This window comes from Strix uralensis, chromosome 23, assembly GCF_047716275.1.
Source record: "Strix uralensis isolate ZFMK-TIS-50842 chromosome 23, bStrUra1, whole genome shotgun sequence".
Lineage (NCBI taxonomy): Eukaryota > Metazoa > Chordata > Aves > Strigiformes > Strigidae > Strix > Strix uralensis.
In genome coordinates this window covers 2689211-2708836 of record NC_133994.1, presented here as the reverse complement: position 1 = coordinate 2708836, position 19626 = coordinate 2689211, and the positions used below count along the sequence as shown (strand labels likewise).

The 19626-nt window shown below is 39.7% G+C and overlaps 1 protein-coding gene across 4 annotated transcripts; it reads right to left on the bottom strand.

The window, feature by feature from the left end:
- Positions 1-1637: 1637 nt before the first annotated feature.
- Positions 1638-19541, bottom strand: LOC141954102 (cyclin-dependent kinase 11B). 4 transcript variants are annotated; one of them, XM_074893287.1, is made up of 20 exons: positions 19496-19541; positions 18682-18811; positions 17892-18007; positions 17233-17357; positions 16537-16675; positions 15831-15961; positions 14535-14657; positions 13279-13374; positions 13041-13169; positions 12072-12137; positions 11282-11457; positions 10456-10546; positions 8679-8800; positions 8237-8342; positions 7499-7620; positions 6387-6494; positions 5289-5405; positions 4879-5027; positions 3158-3347; positions 1638-2108 (listed from the first exon to the last, which is right to left on the bottom strand). In XM_074893287.1, the coding sequence occupies exons 2-20, from the start codon at positions 18790-18792 to the stop codon at positions 2016-2018; spliced, it is 2310 nt and encodes a 769-aa protein (XP_074749388.1). In that variant the 5' UTR covers positions 18793-18811; positions 19496-19541; the 3' UTR covers positions 1638-2015. The 4 variants fall into 4 exon arrangements, with proteins under 4 accessions (XP_074749388.1, XP_074749389.1, XP_074749390.1 ...); XM_074893288.1 differs by having other exon boundaries at positions 11282-11451; XM_074893289.1 differs by lacking the exon at positions 14535-14657.
- Positions 19542-19626: the final 85 nt, after the last annotated feature.

Here is a 19626-nt window from a genome sequence, read left to right as displayed (position 1 = left end):
GCACTCCACCATCCACAGCAGGAATCCTGCCACAGTCACTACGTTTATCCAGTAGTAAAGCAGCCTACACTGCTCTTTGCTGAGATTCAGCCTCAGTTGTCCTCTTAATCTCTTGAAACAAGTTTCTTCCTAGTTGAAAGCACCAGCAAAACTGCAGTCACAGGCAGAGCTCTGTGCTAGCGCAGAAAGGTGCCATCAGTAAACTTCTCCTCTGTTCTAGGACAGTTTTACCATCACAGTTAGCTGAGCATGTAGCAGAGTATAAAACAAAAATGCATCTTTGCATGGACAGTTAAGCTCAGGATCATAAAAGGCAAGCACTCTGTGCAGAAAGAGACAACTGAGACAAAATAAAAGCTGAGATGCAGTAACCAAACAGTGCTGCACTACTCAGGGAGAGCTGGTATTTCCCTCCTACAAAAAAAAGGAGTTGGTTACATGTATCTGTCATAACCATATTAAATTTCCCTTGCAATCCAGCATTAGGTTTTCCTCGTTTCACTAACACTATCCCAACTTAGATGAAGAATTCTTTTTGCCAGGACCACGGATCTTCCAGTGATGTCTGCGCTGGCTGCAACAATACCAAGGAAGCCAGGAAGGAAATAATGTCACAGGGTGCAAGATGCACAGCGTGAAATACAAAATATCGGTCATGTAAAAATCCTTTAGAGCTTCACACAGGCCATGGCAAAATGGTTCTCCTTTCCTGTACTCTGTGGGATGTTGCAAAACACCTGCTTTTCAGTGGGTTATTGATCTCCACCTGTGAAGAATCCTGCATCAGTTAAGACTAGTAATAGAACTGTTTGTCCTTCAGTAGGAGGCAAGCCATCAGGCCTAAAGAGTAAATAGTTCTGCATTCCTCCACAGAAAAAAACCCACCCTACTGGTTTCAAAATTTACCACAATTCCAGTACATTCCAGTTCCAAGGCCTTTTACCCAGAAAACTCTTAACATAAATGGATAGAATGTTTATAATTTAAGTTAATCCTTTTACTGGCCTGGTGCCCAGTTCTGACTGCCTGAACACCCCCGAATTTCCCAAATCTTCCCGTTCCCAGAAAAGAATGAGTGTTACAGCTGAGACTCAAAGGATGGGATATTCCAACATGGCTCCTCTGGTCTTTCACCTTGTGAGAAGGGACTGGAATATGGCATTATACAATCAGGAGAGCTAATCTGCTCTTTTTATAAAAAAAGGGCATATTTAAAAGAACTTTCTCTAGAAAATAAAGTTTCAAGTCTCCATATTAAATCTTTTTGATTTATAAAACAATACTTTTGCACCAGTGCCATTGTAAATACATGTATACAACACAGCAGTGTTCAGCTCAGTAGTGCACCCAAAAACATTGAGTATTGAGCCCAACCCAGCCTAGCTCATTCCAAGGCACACAACAGGAAAGAAACCTCAGAACTGTTGTTTTTTTGCCCTAACTATATTCAGACACATACAATTTACTTTATAAAAAAAAAAAAAAAAAAAAAAAGTTGTTTGCCCAGGCTGACAATATGCTGTAATAGTGTCAGCACAGACCTGGGGGCAGCAGGGGAAAAAGTTTCCACTCTAGAAGACTTAATGCCACCAACATCCAAGTTTGCTGCATGTGAAGAAACAAAATCCTTCACACTGTTAAACAATTAAAAATGTATTTTAATTCTACAAATTTACAAGGGAAAAAAACAAAACCAAAACAAACCCAGTGAAAAAAACTAAAAATATAACAGAAACTGTTCCAGGATTGTACTTCAAGTTTTCCTTTGTCAAATTTTGTAACGATCCTTGGCGTTTCAGGTTAATTCCAGTCCTCTAATGGAATGCAGCAGTTGTTATACTCCACACCCAGCAAGGGCCTTTGAATCTGTGATGCCATCTGACTTTTTCCCTGTGAAAAACATCTAGTCTCCCTGATGTGAAGAACAGAACTGGGGCACTCAGAAATCCACTCACATGAACAGTTTTGTGGTTTGGTTTTTTTTTTTCTTTTTCCTCCCCTCTTTCATGTTGAGTTTAAAACTTGAGGCTGAAACCAGGTCCTGCAGCAGATGCTCCTTGATTTGTGGTGGTCAGATGAAAACCCGTGTCTTTCAGATCATCATCACCCTGTGAAAACCAATCACAATTCATTTATCAGTAAGTGTCTGTGCAGATGTATTTACCTCTCCAACACAAAAATATAAACAACAAAAAAAATAAAGTATTTCTAGGAGATGGGAAAGAAATGTTTGATTTAGTGGCATCATACCTAAAGACAATGCAGAGTGTTATTCCTGATGTTTAAACATTGCTATTTCAGAAGTTCTCTTTTCTATAGGCATCTCAAGTGTATTCCTCCTTTCTATACCTACTTTTGACTGCACATGTGAAAGATGGAAAAAATCTGTGAACACACGGTATAAATAAGTGTGAACTACACTTAACTCAGAATCTGATTAAACACTCTGCATACCCTCCATGTCAATTTTTATACCCTAAAAAAAACAAAGGTTCAATAAACTTTTAAGGCTACTTCATCTGTTAAATTGGGCACGATAACTATACAGTGCCCCTTCATCCATGCTGAGACACGGATGTAATAAAAAGTAATGGATGCAATAAAAAGTAATAGAAAGTTAACATAATTAAGGCACTGCAGCATGCCGTACTTACAAGGGCATCTTCTTGAGCCAGCTTTTCTCAAAATGGGCAGCACAGTCCCCAGACAGAAAGAACGCCAGCCTTGCTTTTTCTTAATTCTTCTCCAAATATTGGAGAAAGGAGACTGTTTCTATCCACAAGATATGCGTAACTCACCCCAGGCTTTGGATTTTGTTCAAAAACAAATTTGCAGCTTTGAAAGCTTAGTTGAAAGTGTTAAACAATGTACACTTTCAAAAGAAAAAAATGTTCTGCCCTGTGATAAAACCGGGCATCATTTTTTTCTCAGAGTACGTACTGAAATAAAGATTCTGTGAATACAACAGTAATGGGACCTGCCCTTTGCAAAGGAACAGGAGCAAAGCAGGACTGCTGTAGAGTCTTTTTCATGCAAGCAGAGGTGGGTGCGAGGATCCCAAGCCCCAGAAGATTAACAAAATGCAGCCCCCGTGAACTTTTCCAAAATGAGGATTTGGACCAGTGTGAGGAGATCAGCCTGGCCCTGCTGCACTTACCAACTGACTGTACCCGAGGCCTCCCTCCGGTGGTCGGGGGCTGGTGCCACGTTTTACCCTTTGTTGTTCACTTTTTGCTGGCCAGGTGGGAAACATGGAGGGGTCAATAGGAAGGGGAGTCTCTCGGAAATACTCATGCTTCAAACCATCTTCGGCAGTAATTCTTCTGGCTGGGTAGTACGTCAAAAAGCTGAGAAGAATTCAGGAAGACAACGAAATAGGGAAGAAGAGAGACAGAAGGGCAGAAAAAATAAAAATTTTAGCCCCAAAGTTGTAAGTTCTTCAGCAACACGATGTAGAATTTTCTGATTTTCAACACAGAATTCTATTAACGGATATGATTGCTGGCACAGGGCGATCTAACGTAGCTAGCTGATTTTAAAAGCATGCTTTCCTATGTGAACCTATAATTAATGGAACAGCAGCTGGAACTACATATCAAAAGTAGCTTTTGTAGGGATCTGTTTACAGAGGTATAAATTGTTAGACACCTCAGAACCTATGGGTAGTCAGGTACAGCTCAAAGAGGATCCAGGATGGTTCAACTAAAGTATTTTACCATGCTGCTTTGTTTTTTAGAGAAGACAACTGAGATTATATTGATACACCACAAAATATTGTAATATAGTGTAACTTAACAAACCTTTGGCAATACAGAAACATGTTTCACTGTGCTATTCACCCTACCAGTGTTTGGCCCTACATAAACACTTCTATATCCAAGATCTGCACATGTAATGAGTTCCACTGACTTATGTGCACTTACTCATGTGCTTCTGCGAGTTCCAGCCCCACAGGAAGACTATAACATTGTCCTTCTTACCCATGAATATAATGAAGACATAGTCCTGTCATAACCAAAGCAATTATGAGGTAGATGACACTGATGTGATATCTATCTTTATTAAGACAAGCTGTGCTTGCACCTTCTGAAAGGTTATTTAACTTCCAATAAATTATTCACAACTCATTCTAAAACCTGGAGCAGCATAATTCTTAAAAATGGGAAAGACCGAAAAGCCCACTTTTTAAAAAAAGAGTAGTTTTTTTCAATTTTTTTTTAAATAGAGACAAGTTCTAAGTAAGATCTGAAACTCAATCATTTTCACTACTTCATGTCATGAAATTTGAAGGGTATATCAGGGGAGGGAGAGGGACCAAGAATCTCTCAAGCCATTGTCAACCTTCTAAAGAAAAATGAACCTGAATGCAATCAGAATGCACCAGTAGTTAGTGAAAAGAACTGCCAGATCAGATGTGACAGAACTCCCGAACCTCAAAAATCTAGTTTTTGATTGCTATTTTCCTAATTCTTTAATATGATCTCTAGAATATACTGCCTTTTTCCCTTTTTTCAATTGTAATTTAATTGTTTTAATAGAATCCATCAGCAGAGTGCATGATAGCTGACTCACCACATAACTAAACATGTCATCAATGAGCTAAAACTACTACTAAAACATTTTTCTACATTGTTCTTCTAGGATATAAGTGCAAGAATAATCTTGGACTGAGGTTTAACAGCAGGTGTTAAGAGCATGGTACACTGAATAAAGCTGTTGAGAGAGAGTGGGGAATAGCGTTGCAAGGAACGTCACAGACAAACTGCAAATGCATCAGCACGTTCTGACAAGGTTAAATGCACGGAAATACCGTGCTTCCACCACTGTCCCAGCACATGAACACCTTCTGCCAAGGACACCCCAGAAGCCGGCACTTACTTGTTCATCAGATCAAACCCCTGGTCAGAGAGCAGCGCTCCAAATCTCTTGCGTAGGTTGTTGTAGGGATATTCTGTGAACGTCATCTTCTTTACTGCTGGCAGCTCATTGTAACCAGGCCAGATCTTTTCACTTGGAGTACCCAGATCCTGTAAATTAAAGCATCTCCTTTATAAACTCATTCTAAAGTGCAACCCTTCTACTTATTCATATGTAGCTAGAGGAGTTGGTGAGTATCCCCACAAAACAGACAAAACACAAACCATGGTCTTCGCCTACTATAAATATTGTAAAACAAGAATCAGAGCAATGAGCCTTTTATTAAGATTGAATCTCTGTCAAAGAGAAACAAGCACTTTTCATTTCTTACTACTCTTAATGTACTTGTCCCTAAAACCAGTCAACGTTACCTTAAAAACTTTGTTAATCTGGTCGATTTCTGACTTCCCTGGGAACAGCGGTTTCTGCGTTAACAGCTCTCCAAATATGCACCCTACCGACCACATGTCTATCGCTGTTGAATATTCCTGAAAAGAAGGAACATATTATACCTTATAAAATCAGTGAGTTGTTTTTGGGGGGGGGGGTGGGTAGTTGTTTTAGTTTAGGGTTTTATTTGGGGTTGTTTAGTGTGGTTGTTTTGTTTTTTTTTTTTTTTTTTTTAAGGATTCTACCACTCTGAACAGAACAGATACAATCATACAAACCCAAGGCACAGGTCTCAACTGTATTTATTTAAAATTTACTGTAACTTATGAAATACCCATATACACAAACAGTTCAGGATGAAACGGGCAAGTCTCCACAATGCTGCCTTTCTTTTTCGCTCACAAACGGACCATCACAACTCACAAAGCATTCGAACTTGTCCTCTCTTTCACACTGATCCTTGGCCCTTATTTTGCCACAACAGCAGTCTCAGGTTATGGGCTCAAAACCTGCCTCTTCTCTTAAATGGAGCCATTTCTCCTACTACAAAAACAGCTTTGAAAGGTAGCACAGGGCTTCTTTTACATTTGCACCCATTTTTTTTGGTGGTAGTGCAGCATTTTTTTCTGGCACGGTTCTTGTCACTGAAGCCCTAAAGAACCCTACTGATTTCATCCAGACTTCAGTTGTGAAACAGGTCATCAGTGGGGAACGCTGCCAGAATGTTGCCAGTACCTTGTTCTGCTCTCAGGTGTCACAAATTTTAGACTAAGGTTTAAAAAAAAAAATTCAGCCGCTAAGATGACAGTGACAGTTTGCACCAATCCCTGAGAAGTTCAGCAGCACTACTACATCAGCATTCTAAGGGTGAAAAACCTCAACCTGTCACCCACCCACCTTCTATCTGTGGAAGATGGAACCTTTTTAGCTGTGTTATTAGGAAAAAATACTGAACAGAATTTCCACCTCTAAATCAATATAAAGAATCAAGAACACTCATACTTTGTTCATAAATTATAAGATAAAGTTAGTCTGAAGAGTCATTCCTCTAGCAGCCAGAGGAACAAAGAGAAACATACCTTAGCTCCAAGCAACAACTCTGGAGCCCTGTACCAAAGCGTCACAACCACTGGCGTGTAAGGCTTCAGCGGAGATCCATATTCTCGGGCTAGTCCAAAATCTCCAACCTAAATGAAAACTGGTAATCAGCAATATTTCCAACACTGACCACACTGTTCACTGTGTATGTGTTGGCCACGTTGGCTATTGCATGGCTCCCAGCCTTCAAAAACAGTCACAGAATACACCGTTTCTCATAGGCCTTGACTTTTTCCTCTGAAGGGAAAAAACGTGTGTCCCTTCCTGAGGCCAAGAGTTCCTGTTGTTGATCACCTTGACAGAAAGCTTACGTGGCAGGGGGAAAACAAAACCAAACAACTGATGCTGACTTCAACTTTGCAAGCAAGAACAAAAATTTTCAAAGTCCAGTTTCCCCAAGAAAGGGAAAGGCTTAACAACACGAACAGCTGTAACACGTAAATAATGGTAATTATACAAATGGCATCTAAAATTTAGAAGTAAAAATTTAAATGTTCTTATCTGATCTTATTATTTATGATTTAAATGCTCTTATCTGATCTTAGCACTGCTTTTCTCTTAGATTTTTGTAAGATGTCAGTGAAAGGTTAGATAAGTTTTTAAAGTGTGCAATTTTGGAAGACTTTTTCTTTGTTAACGAGAATCTCCATCCCCACCAGTAACTGTACAGTTCAGCACTGAGACATTTATATTCTTTATTAAGCCTCACAATCTCTCAAGTTGAAAAAGCAACCCCAGTTCAGACACAACGATGCTGATACAGAAAAAGTAAATGATGCTGTCACGCATACAGTACGCTGCATCGTCGGGAAGAGAACACCAGTCAGACTTCTAATCATGCTACAAAGAATTCGGTGTTCACTAGACCATGCTTAAATCTTAAATTTGTCACATCCTAGCATAAATCTTACCGCTGTGGCAAGGCAGTCTCTTTAGTTCACTCTTTTGCAACTGTATGTTTTACAAGCCACACCTCACACCTCTTAAAGATTAATGCAAAACATTCCATCTAGCTCTTGACATAGCCATAATGCAGCGTAATTCTGCAAAACAAGCCTTTTCCTAAGCGTGGTACATTTTATGTAATTCTTACTTTTAAAATGCCTGAATGACTGAGCAACAGGTTGGAAGTTTTCAAGTCTCGGTGAAGTATCCAGTTGTCGTGAAGATGCTTGACTCCTCGCAGTAACTGAATCATCAAGGTTTTCACTTCACCTGAAATAAGAAGCCAAATGTATTTAAGAAAATAAATCTGTCTTTAATTTTTTTTTTTTTTTGTCTGAAGAAGAGGGAAGGAGGCAGGGGAAAAAAATGAATGTCAAGTTAAAAGCACAGTATAGACTGCACCATAAAAATATATGTCACAGAACAAGAGCAGTTAAACCCACAGAGCTGCCAATAAAGCAAAATTAATTTGGATAGCTGGAGTGCATCCAAATAATGCTCAGAAATTAATGCCTCAAAAACACTGGAAGTGGCCAAAATCAAAACCCAGTGTTCTTTTCTGGTTTAGCACAGGGGAAACTCCCTGATTTCACATCTGAACCTCCACTCACCCTGAGCAAGCAAACTGGATTACTCAGCCAAATATCACTATGAATATCAGCACTCCCAGCCTATGATCCTATCTTAACTAAAAATCGATAAAATCAGACCAAACAGAGCAAGCAATGAAGTCCCTGTTCCAAAGAACACTCATAGGACATTCCAAGGCAATACACGTCACCGTACAAAGCCAGTTCTCTGATGTCAGTACAGCCCAAAGACGCTGAGGTTTGTGTTGGCCAGTTTTCCAGTTTTGAGAATTACAGGAGACTACAGCAAACAGTACCTGGTAGAAACGGTTGCTTCATTGTTTCCATCAGACTCTTGAGATCATGTTCTACATAGTTCATTACAATATAGATTTTATCCATATTACTGCCAACAACGATCTCCTAAAACACAGAAACAAATTATCAAAACAAGCACACAGTATTTAAAAAGCACGCAGAAATTAATTTAGAAATTTACTGGCAAGAGGATAAATGGAATCTGCCATTGGTAAAATCCATAGAAAATGTATCTTTCTATGAAAAAACCCCCAGCTCATTTTTGCAAAAAATCAGATTATGCAGAGACAAGTAATGTCTATATAGTTTATGGGTCGTATACAACTGTTTACAGAAACAATCTCTGCTATAAACGTTAACGTTTTTATAAGGCATTTTAAAAGCCAAGAGGGAATATTTCAAGAACAAAAATACTTTTGAAATAGAAGATTGTAGCCTTACTCTGACAGTGACAATATTTGGATGTTGTGCTTTCAGAATAGTATTTATTTCTCTCAGAGAAGTAATGGGAAAGCCTTCCTTTTCCTTTTCCATTTTCAGTCGCTTCAGAGCCACAATTTCATCTGCAGAGAAACCAGAATTATTAATGTGGATTTCCCATCATGTAGCTAACAAAATACACATTAAGAGGTCCCCCAGTGTCCTGGCACTAATTTAATTTGTTTGAATGAAACCGTTATTCAAGACATGATGTTGGACCAAGAAGCAGAGTCAAGCTCACATTAGGAAACTAAAAACAAAAAACCCACCACCAAAAGATTGCCAAGTTTAAAGAATAAATCCAAAACAACAGTCCAAAACCTTCAGCATGGATTTTAGCGTATTCCAGTATAACTCACTGGGAAAGAAAATAAGGAAAAAGTGTATTTAACTCTAAACTCCTCACCATAAGTTAGGAAGATAAGACAGCAGACAGAAATGCCTCAAATGCAGTTTCCCTCTGTTTAAAGACCCAACTTGAAACCAAGGTGCTACTCAAAACATTATTGAAGTGTATTATTTAAATACATCTGGTTTTAACATGATATTGTGGAAAATAACAGTTATGTCAGTCTCAGAGCAGACCTCAAGACAGAAAAGGAAGAGAAAAGCGAGCTCATGGTAGTTGTCCAGAAAATAAGTGCAGTCAGAGAAACCACAATGCCAGCTGTATACTTCCACTCCCCAAATGATCACATTATTCTAAAACAGAGGAACCCAGTCATCCCGAATTTAAACCTGTCACTGATATCACAGCTTGTTAGTTGGAACCTGAGAATAACCCTAATTTCTGTCCAGGTCTGCTCTGTAACATAGTTCTTTTCACAAGCTCTCTTCGCCATCTGCCAACTCTATTTAAAACCGCAGATATTTAATTTACTGTGCCACAATTCCCCTTGTAAATGACCAGCTTGATAGAAAGTAACGTATCACCAGCGATGGCAACACTACAGGCAAACCGAGGCCAGAAGAGCAGATCGTATCCTGCTGTGCATTATCTTTTTCCAGGAAAAGAAGTGCTGCACTAATAGCACTATTTTTGTTCAATTATCAAAGCAAATATTTCTTTCCCTTGAGGAATCACCGTGGAAGAGGAACATATAAACGACTGGATGGTTGGCTCTTGCACCTTTCATAGGAAATGCAGTAATTTCTTCAAGACGCTTGCCATTACAAACCAGATAAGCAGAGACTGACTTTTAAAAATATAAATCCACTTATATACACAAGAAGTGGGTTTTTGGGAGGGAGCTTTAAAGATGAAAGAGTGAAATTTCTTTCTACAACAAAATACTGCAGCATACACTCACTGCACACCGACCTCTGCTTTTATTAACTCTCCACTGGGTCACTGCACTCACAGTGACGCCTGGTGGAATGCTGATAATAAAGTTTAAAAACTTCCAACCTGGTAACTACCTACAGCAGATCTCAAGCCAGAAGTAACTGCCTTTCGAGCCAGAACCTGAAATTGTGTTAATTGTTCTACACCATTGTGGCCAATACAGAGATTACTTCTGAACTCAAAGAGCTGCAAGTGAAGCCCTTATGTCAAAGTCCACACTCTATTAAAAAGCATAATTATTCTTGAGAAAGAAGACAGTATTTTAGACAGATTTTGTTCATCAATCAAAAATGCAGAACCATTATTTCCATACAACTGCAGCCCTAAATACCATGAAGATAATAACTGGTTTATTTATATATTAATATTATTTATATTATTAATTATACTAACCAGTCTTCTTGTCTTTTGCTCTGTACACTACACCGTATGTTCCTTCTTCAATCCTGTTCAAACACTGAAATTCCTCCACGCTACGACATCCCTGAAAAAACAGATGGACAACATTTACTCCTCCAGCATCTGAGGGAGGGTTTTGTTTGGTTTTTTTAAGACAACATACGGCAAACTTCAGCAACTTCACAAGAATAGTTAAAATTTACCAAGAGAATTCAACAGTATGGCTACACCTTGTGAGAAATCAATCTTTGGGGTTTATTTTTACTTGGATCTCTAAAGGAATCCTGGACAGAGTCTGTGTTTTAGTAGATTAACTAAATTTCATTAAGTCTTCACTCATTACTTTTGCACAGATTAAACTGAAATTTCTGCCACAATGGCAAAGGCAGCAACTCACACCTCAGACTGATAGCTTTCACATAGTTCAGTTAATAAAAATATGCTTTCTCATATTTCTACACTTTGCTGTCAGCTACAAAAAGAATAACCACCCATCAGTTTCTATTCATGTTACAGGAACCCTTCTCTCACAAGTATTTATTTTCAGATAGCAATACCAAGATATCAGAGTATCAAATGTATTATTACATTCTTATCTATCATCTAAAAGATCAATCTTATTTTTGCTCCATGCACCTATTTTCAAAAAAAGACAGCAATATTTCACACAGAAATGTGTATTTTGTGATGTTGAGTCAGCAAGGCATATTCTGCCCATAAACTATCCAATGCACAAATATGTGTTTATAATGTTAACAAAGCAGCTAGGGGAATCCATTTGCCCATGATATTCTCCAGCATCTGTTCAGTAATCCTCTACCTGAAGCGCAGGAAGATACTTTGGAAGCTCCTGTTTCAGTTCAATGGGGGAGGAGGCCGGCGAGTCAGGGATATAGTCTCCTTCCGTCATCGCGTTGGAATGAGGGGTACCCTCCCCTACTTCCTCCTCTTCCACTTCGCTTCCTGCTGAATCCCGGTCAAACCTCGACTCTGTAACTTTAAAAGTCAGAATCAGTGATGGAAAGAGGGAGCCGTTTGGAACAATTAAGTTCAGCTTTAGACAAATAAGGGTAGTGAAACACCGATCGCTGCACACGGGATACACGTGCAACTTATGCAACTTAAGTTACTGTAACAATAAAGATCAGTGAGAAGCCTGATTTCTCCTCTCCGCAGAGATGATGCTTTCAAGAACTCGTTTACAGTCACGTACATACAATTTCCAGCATTAAACACAGCAGGTCAGAAAAATAAATCTTTACGCTACCAGAATGAAAGAGAAAGCTGACCCAGTAGATCTCATTCTGATCACAAAGGTTTTTTGATGAGAGGACAGGACAAGAGACCCAAAATGAAAAGGAAGGAAGCATTAGCTCGTTAGACTAGGACCTGATTCCCTCTAAACATAGACCTTGGAACAGATTTCAAGGAATTTCTGATTTTGACATGAGAATGGCCCCAAAATGCCAAATATACAATGCTTCAGAATGCTGGCAAAACTGCAACAAGAAATACATTTAAAATATTCTTAAATATTTGTAGAAATAGATTTATTTGGCTGCAAAAATTCAGCCAAACACTTCTTTAAATAGTCATTATTTGCATTGTACCAACTGGGATGTGGTTTCCATTCTCCCGTTCCTCCTCTTCACTCATTTCCTCTTCGCTCACCTCTTCTGCAAAACAGAATCAAGTTCAACCGAATAAACTCAACACTTCTGTAGTTCCCTGTAAGGCAGACAGCTAGTGAAATGCTTTTCTAACTCGCCAGGCCTTCTTCACTATCTAGTTAGTGACCTTGTTAGTGCCTCGTTAGTGAGGTCACTATCCAGTTAGTGACCTCTTCTGTTTCACTTGGAAAGCAAATGCTCCCCCTAACTCAGCAAAAACTGCACCTTTCAGCTTCCAACAGGGAATACAATTCTTACCAATTATCTGGGAATTCAGGGATGAGGGCAGGTGAACAATTTAAGTCAGGAAACTTATTAACTTATTAACTGTAATTGATTTTAAAGTTTAAACTTGATTTTAAACTTTGATTTTAAACTTTAATTGATTTTAAAGAAAAATACCCAGCCATCAGAGCATGCTTTTGTGCCTTTTCTTTACTAATTAATTACAAGAGTGGCTGTAAGCAGACTTTTTTACTAAACCTTTTTTATTATGTTCATTCACTTGTACTGGCATGAAAAGAAATCTGAAATTTGCAACTGAAAATAATTCAAAATGACAGAGACATTTGTATTTCACCACCCCCCAAATAAGTGCAGAATTGTTCTCTACAGAATATCTGTTACGTTACAAAAGTACTTAAACTGTTAGCCTTACACCATTTAGGAAGATGAAAAAGGCTTTCAGTTTTCTAATCTGGCTTCTTAGATGAATAATTGGTATTACCTCTATATAAAAGGATAGAATATGACTTGTACTTGTTTTTTTTCTTTTTAGTTATCTTGACCTGTGAGGTCTCAGCCTATCCTAGACTAAGAGAAAAGGAAAATGTTCAAATGAAACAATACAGAATGAGAAACAAAGAAAATCTTAACACACGGTTTTAGGATCTGCTTTATGTTACTCACCAGCTGACTGCTCAGACACTTCCTCAGAATTGCTTCCCGTCTCCTCTTCCTCCTCCTCTTCCTCTCCCTCTTCCTCAGAACCTTCACTGCTAGACTCTTCCTCCTCTTCTTCCGAGCCCGATCCAGATTCTGTTCAGGAATAATCAGACACATAACTAAGTAGGCACACACTCCAACAAGTGTCTCTTCAACAGACAGCCGTACAATTAATTACATCTAATAAATTGCATTTAATTACCTGATGAAGACTCTGCTGAGCTGGTTTTTCTCTCACTGTCACTGATGTCTTGCAAGTCTGAAAGAGGGTCCCTCTCTTCTGGTTTCTCTTCTTTTACTGATGAGACCATGAAAATTAAAAACAGGGTGTTGACTGAGTATCGCTTTACTTACAAGACTGAATACCCAAATAACCACTTTACTTTCTCTGGCCATTAAATTGGTGCTGAACATTCTGTGGTGGACATACAGAGCACTAAAAAAAAAAATTACACACTCTGCTCAAAAGACAAACAGCTTTTCTGAATTGCAGTGGTGTGGGATCAACAGCCAAAACCATGGAATACTGACCTTTTGTTTTTGAAATGTGATATATGCCTAAGCACCTCTGAGATTAATTAAAAAAAAATTAAAAAGAAAAAAAGTAACATGGCAACAAGTATCACCACAACACAGTCTCACTAACGTGTGTACATACAGCGTTTGCCATCAGTGGTCACTGCAGTCCCTCTGGACCACTGTGAGTAAGTGTTGATCAATTAGGCAGCAGCTCCAGAGGACTTCCTGCCTGCCTCCACCTGGACTTTCAGCTGATTACACTCTGCAATCAGCTTACTTGAAACAGTTACACTTATTTTTACAGCTACACACATTAACAAGGAGACACAGAGCTTTTCTTTTGTAACCAAAGACACTTTTATGTCAATTGTGCAAGTTCTCTACTCTTAGGACCTTCTAGGCACGGAAGGACTACCTTCTGGCTTAGAAAACAAAATTCACCATCCAACCAGAATACTGCCGTAAGCATTTATCTTCTTCTACAAGATGACAGTGATGCTTAAACTATATTGATCCCTGTGTAAGGTAATTTTTTAAGGTAGCTTAGCTCCTAACAGCAAATCCAACTGGAGCTAGTGTAAACAATCCCTTTTCAATCTGCAAGGGAATTAAACTATAAAATTTTAAAAATTCAGTCAGCTGCTTCGTTCATCATTGAATGAAGTAACTTACTTTGCAAATTACTACTCCTACTACTAAAAAGGAAAGATTCAATCAATTTGTCACTTGCACAATTACCTGCAAAACCAGCATTGCTTTTAGAAAACAGTACACATGTACATACTCAAGAATATTCCAGAGTTACGCCACCATGGCTGAAGTGGACAATACTTTTGACAGAGTACCAGGGCTTTATGTTTACGGCTAAAAATTAAACACTACGCAAGAACAGCTTCTCCTAGCCCCCAGGCAAAGACATTATAAAGTGGCAAACGCTACCTGGTTTCCTGCTATCTCCTTGCTCAACCTTGTCTCTTTGCTGTCGTAATGGGCTGCGACTCCAGGGTCTCATTTTTACTTTGTCTCCATATTCTTCCCTCACTGTTCTATGGTGTGCAGAAACTAGTGAAAACAAAAGCGGAAGAAATTGTTACATCTCCCTGCCCTAATTAGGATACTTCTGTCTGCCACAACCACCTGCTTTGCATACTTTTCATTTTCCTTACAAACTAAAGGGTAACAGGGAGGAGCAGAAGTGGAACCTAACTATATCTAGGAGAATAAAGGACTATGATTTACCTCGTGCGCAGTAAAATATGGGTTTGTTCTACTTCGAGAAAGGTGCTGCCGTACTTGGGAACAGAAGCAAGATACCCTATATACTACACAGTGACACCCTGAAACTCAGGCGTTAATGCCAGAGAGGAGTGGACAGACCAGGAAGATACATAAAAGAATAAAACCAACTAAGGTTTAGAAGGAGCTGACAGAACATTTAGAGCAATAAAAATAACTAAAATGAAAGGCTAGATAGACTGAGCAATACCAGCGTAAACACCAAGCACAAAAAGGAGCTGTTCGGTATGAGCTGAACTAGAGAGAATAGCAATATATATATATGGCTGCTTCTGCTACTCTTGAACAAGCTCTGTCACAGGAACAGGCTCTAATTTTTACCTCTGAAAGCTAAGACAAACAGAGATCCTTTAACCAAAAGTGATCTGAACTGAGATTGCAGGTATCTGATACGCTATGCAAAGTGAGGGTTTGTGTCTGGAAGTTAACCAAAATTGCTCGGTTATCACATTTTTTCCACTTGACTCCCACTACAGCCTTTTTCATGGTTGGAGTACTTATATGATCTCTCTCCCTCCCTTTGCAATTTATTTCCCCAAATCCTTAAAACACTTAATTTTGAGACTTCAGTCTCTATCGAATTGGGTTAGACTCAGCCAAAGAGTTCAGAAGCGACTGGGATCGTGACGGATACACACACACGCAGACAACACCAATTACATAAATCTTGTTCCTATAGGAAACCAGACTAATGGAGAGAGGCAAAGAAAGACTTACTGCCTAATCAATATGCCGTGATATTTAAGGCATATGACATTGTTTTATTTCCCCATGTAGAACTTAACAGATTTTTTTCCCCTCCCACGTAGAAGGCCCCCTCTCACTTTAATTTTTTTAAATCCTGCCATTAACCTAAGTAAAAAATGCTTTCTATACCTCCATTCCACCATTGTGTCAGCAGACAGTAAGCCCAAACAACATTTATACAGAGATAGCTACCTTCTCTTCTGGCTTCCCGTTCCTTACGTCTTTCTTCAGCTCGCCTTTCTCGTTCTTTTTGCTCCCTTTGTTCTTTTTGCTGCTCTCGGATTTTTCTCTCTCGTTCTCGCTCAAGTTGCTCCAAACGATCTCTAGAAAATAATTATTTTTTGTTACATTACAGTTCAGTACAAATTCAGCTTATGAAGTAAAGGAAAACTGTTTTGCTATAACAAACTACAGGGCTATTCAGTCTCATTGCAACAATGCCACCGATGGTGTATCCGTCAAAAACAGAAGGGGCTTTTCATCTGATCCTTTACAAAGAGCATTTCAGAGGCAAAGACCATGAGCTCTAAAACACATGAGCTTCTGCACCCTCACCAGGATTTAAACAGAAATGAAGCAAGTTCAGTTAATCAATCCCCTGATAGTATGCAAATCTGGTGCGTGCTTTTTTTTTCTTCCATTACAGTAAAACACTGGCAATGAATTCACCTAGAAGTATCTGTTGTAATGAAGCCACTTACAAAGGTAATGAAAGTCAAGAACGTATTTTCATTAGACAACACATTCACAGGAACTTGGCACTGGCATCAGACCTTACAAGCTTTTGCTCTGAACTTGTTTGTCATTTCAGAGCAATGAAAGGTTAGAGATCGATTTAGAGGAGGAAGCTGTTCATCTCTCTGCTGATTTGTCACAGGGGAGGGAGGGATGGATGTACCTCTCCCTCCTGGAATGCTCCCTTGCCATTTCTCTCCGTTTCTGTCTTTCCCATTCACGACGGGCTTTATCCTGCTCTTCTCTATGTCTCTTCCTACGCTCATGTTCCCGTTCTTTCTCTTTCACTCTGGCATGTTTCCCTAAACAAACAAAAATTAATTTTGGAGTGTTACTATTCAAAATATTTAGCACTCCTATTTTTAAAAAGCAAAACTAGAAAGGATGAAACTTAAGGTAACCTATTTTCATATTCTCTGTTATTTTCTTAATGGAAAAATCCTGATCTCAAAAGTTAAAAGATTACAAGATCTTGCACAAATACTTGCATTAAAACCAGAAAAAGGCTGTTAGTAATGGGAATACAACATGAATGTTTCCAGAAAGGATATTTTTTGCCTTTACAGTCAGGTACTCACTCAGTGAAGCCAGAACCTTAATAGACTTCAACAGTAAAAGGAGACTCCATGTTCCTGTCCCAAAGCGATTACTGTCCTCTCAAACACACATATACCCCTGTCATTCCCATAAGGGCATTAAACATAATCAAAGAAATAATACAAGCTTAAATTCCTTTTTCTTATCCACCTGACATGTTTCCTTTAGTTTGTAGTTATTGTTATTTACTCTCTACATAGTGCCTGTTCGGCTTCACCTTGGGAAGCTACCAGAAACATTATCCAAATGTAGTCACAACAACCTTCTGCTGAATGACTACGATGTCTACGCTTCTCTTTCCTCTTCTCATCTTTTCTATGATGGGTTTTTTCTTTCCGTGACATTTGCTGCGGTGGTTTTATAGCCAAGGAATCATCTTCTTCTCCTCTAAAATATAAGACAAATTAATAAACTCAGGAAGGTTACATGTACTGTCAAACAGACTGTGTGTTATTACCTCTCTTCTCCATTTTGAAAATAATGTATTTTTTCCTATTTTATTAATTTATATTAAAGTTCATTTCCGTAATACCCCTGAACCAAGGCATTAACAGTACATTATGGAAAATCATAATCATGTAGATGAGAAGTGATAATTCTACGCGCACTTTTAATACACAAGCAAACTGGGGATGAATTAAGCACTGAAGAGAACTCAGCAGGCCTGCACCAACTGCATCTTGAGCAAAATATTTTACTACTAGATAGTGGCCAAAATGGGAACAAGATACACGGTCAAGCCTTAATCAGTACTTCAAAAAGATACCCTGGCATGTTCTACGAACAGGGGATGGCACATCTGCATGCTAAAGAAGTTAAAACTTTTCCCCTTCAGATATTTTTAAACCCTCTTCTCAGTACTTTTAAAGGTTAATTTCAGTAACTCTTCCTAAAGTAACAAGGTTATTCTCTTACTCTTACCTGTCTTCCATAGAGTCTTCCCTCCTGTAAGGTGAATTTCTGATTGTTATTTCCATGCGATGATCTCTCAACTCCCCCTCTTCAAGAGAATCCCGCTTTGAATCCCTATCATCTGACTGTGATAGAAACACAAGAAAGGGCAAAACCAAAATGCAATTAATATTTATGTCACAAAATGAAAAAAATTTAAATAGTACTCAACTCCTCCATTCCTGGCTTAAAAGCCATCTTCAACAGGTCACACCAGTACACCAATTTACAAAGCAGAGTTTTCATAGTTGTAAGCAGCCAAAAGCAGTTTGATTGCAATTATAGCTGAACTTCTGTAAATTCAATGTAATTAGAGAAAATTAAGCAATGATTAAGAGGGATTCCATTAACTATTGTGGGTTTTTTTAAAAAAAACTTTTTTACAAAGTTATACAGCCCCAAATAGAAACAGAAAAGTTATTCAAGAACAATTATTTAAACCAATTCTTCTAGAAAATCTTTTAATTACTTGAACTGCAACTTCCAGTTAATCACACCAATTTCTTTACCTTTTCTAACCAGTAACTATGAAACAAAGCACAGAATACAACGTAAATCCAGTAAGGCCTTTGCAAAGCATCGTATTTTTGTCAAGCTTTAGAATTAGAGATCACACACAAAACATGCATAAGAGCACAGAGGACTAAGAGGAATTCCACTGACAGGGCAAGAAGCCTTATTCTCATCAGAAAATGAGGCTATAGGCACTGAAGCTCCTCAGTTTTTATTACAAATGCTTGTATACCAAAGGGTAGCTTACATTTTTCATACGTTTTATCTCTGCCTTCTCCTCTTGCTCCTTCCTTCGTTTTTTTTCCTGAAGAATTTCATCTAAAGTTTTCACTTTCCAAGAATCCTTTTCATCACCCATTTGAGTTTAAAAAAAACCTCTGCAAAAGAACACGACGTTAATGAAACCTACACAAACTACAACAGTCCAACACAGCTCTATCTATTTTACCTTGACTTTTTATATGCAGACAAACGCTTAATATACCATCTTCAAGTAAAGCCAAGAGAGACTTGACTTAGGCTGAAGCAGAAAAGTGCCCTTTAAGCCCAGAAGCACACACACAGCCTTTGCTACCAACTTAGAGACCTGCTCGAGTAAAATGAAGACACCGTCTCTAAACAGGGTCTGGCGTTTCACCCCCGAGGACGCTGCAGAGGCTGGTACGCACCAGCCCCTCGCGTACAACGTCGGTACCGGAGGGGCGCCGAGAGCCGCCGTTCTCGGCAGGCACCGTCACGGCCTGTACCCGCCGCCGCCCGCTCCCACCGCACAGACCCAGCTCAGCCTCGCCCCCGAGCACACCCCGGGGCCGGAGCGTGCCCGGAGCTAGCGGCCGTGGGGATAAGGCAGCCCCGCCGCCGAGGCCCGTTTTCCCCTCAGAGAGCGGTTCCACCTGCGGCCTCTCCCCCGCTCCCGTTCGGCCCCGCGCCGCGGCCGGGACGACACCGCTGCGGTGCAGGGACCGGCCACGCTCCCGCCGCCGCGCTGAAACCGGGGGGCCGTGGGTGTGTGTGAGGGAGAGGAGGCCCCGCGCCTCCCGCCGAGAGCCGGGCCCACTCACCGCCGCCGCTACCGGAGACTGGGACGAGCAGCGCGGGACAAAGACGTCACTTCCGCCCGCCGCCGCCGGCTGATGACGCGTCCCGGCGCTGGCGGAAGGGCGCCGCCATGACCGGAGCCGCGGGGCGGGGC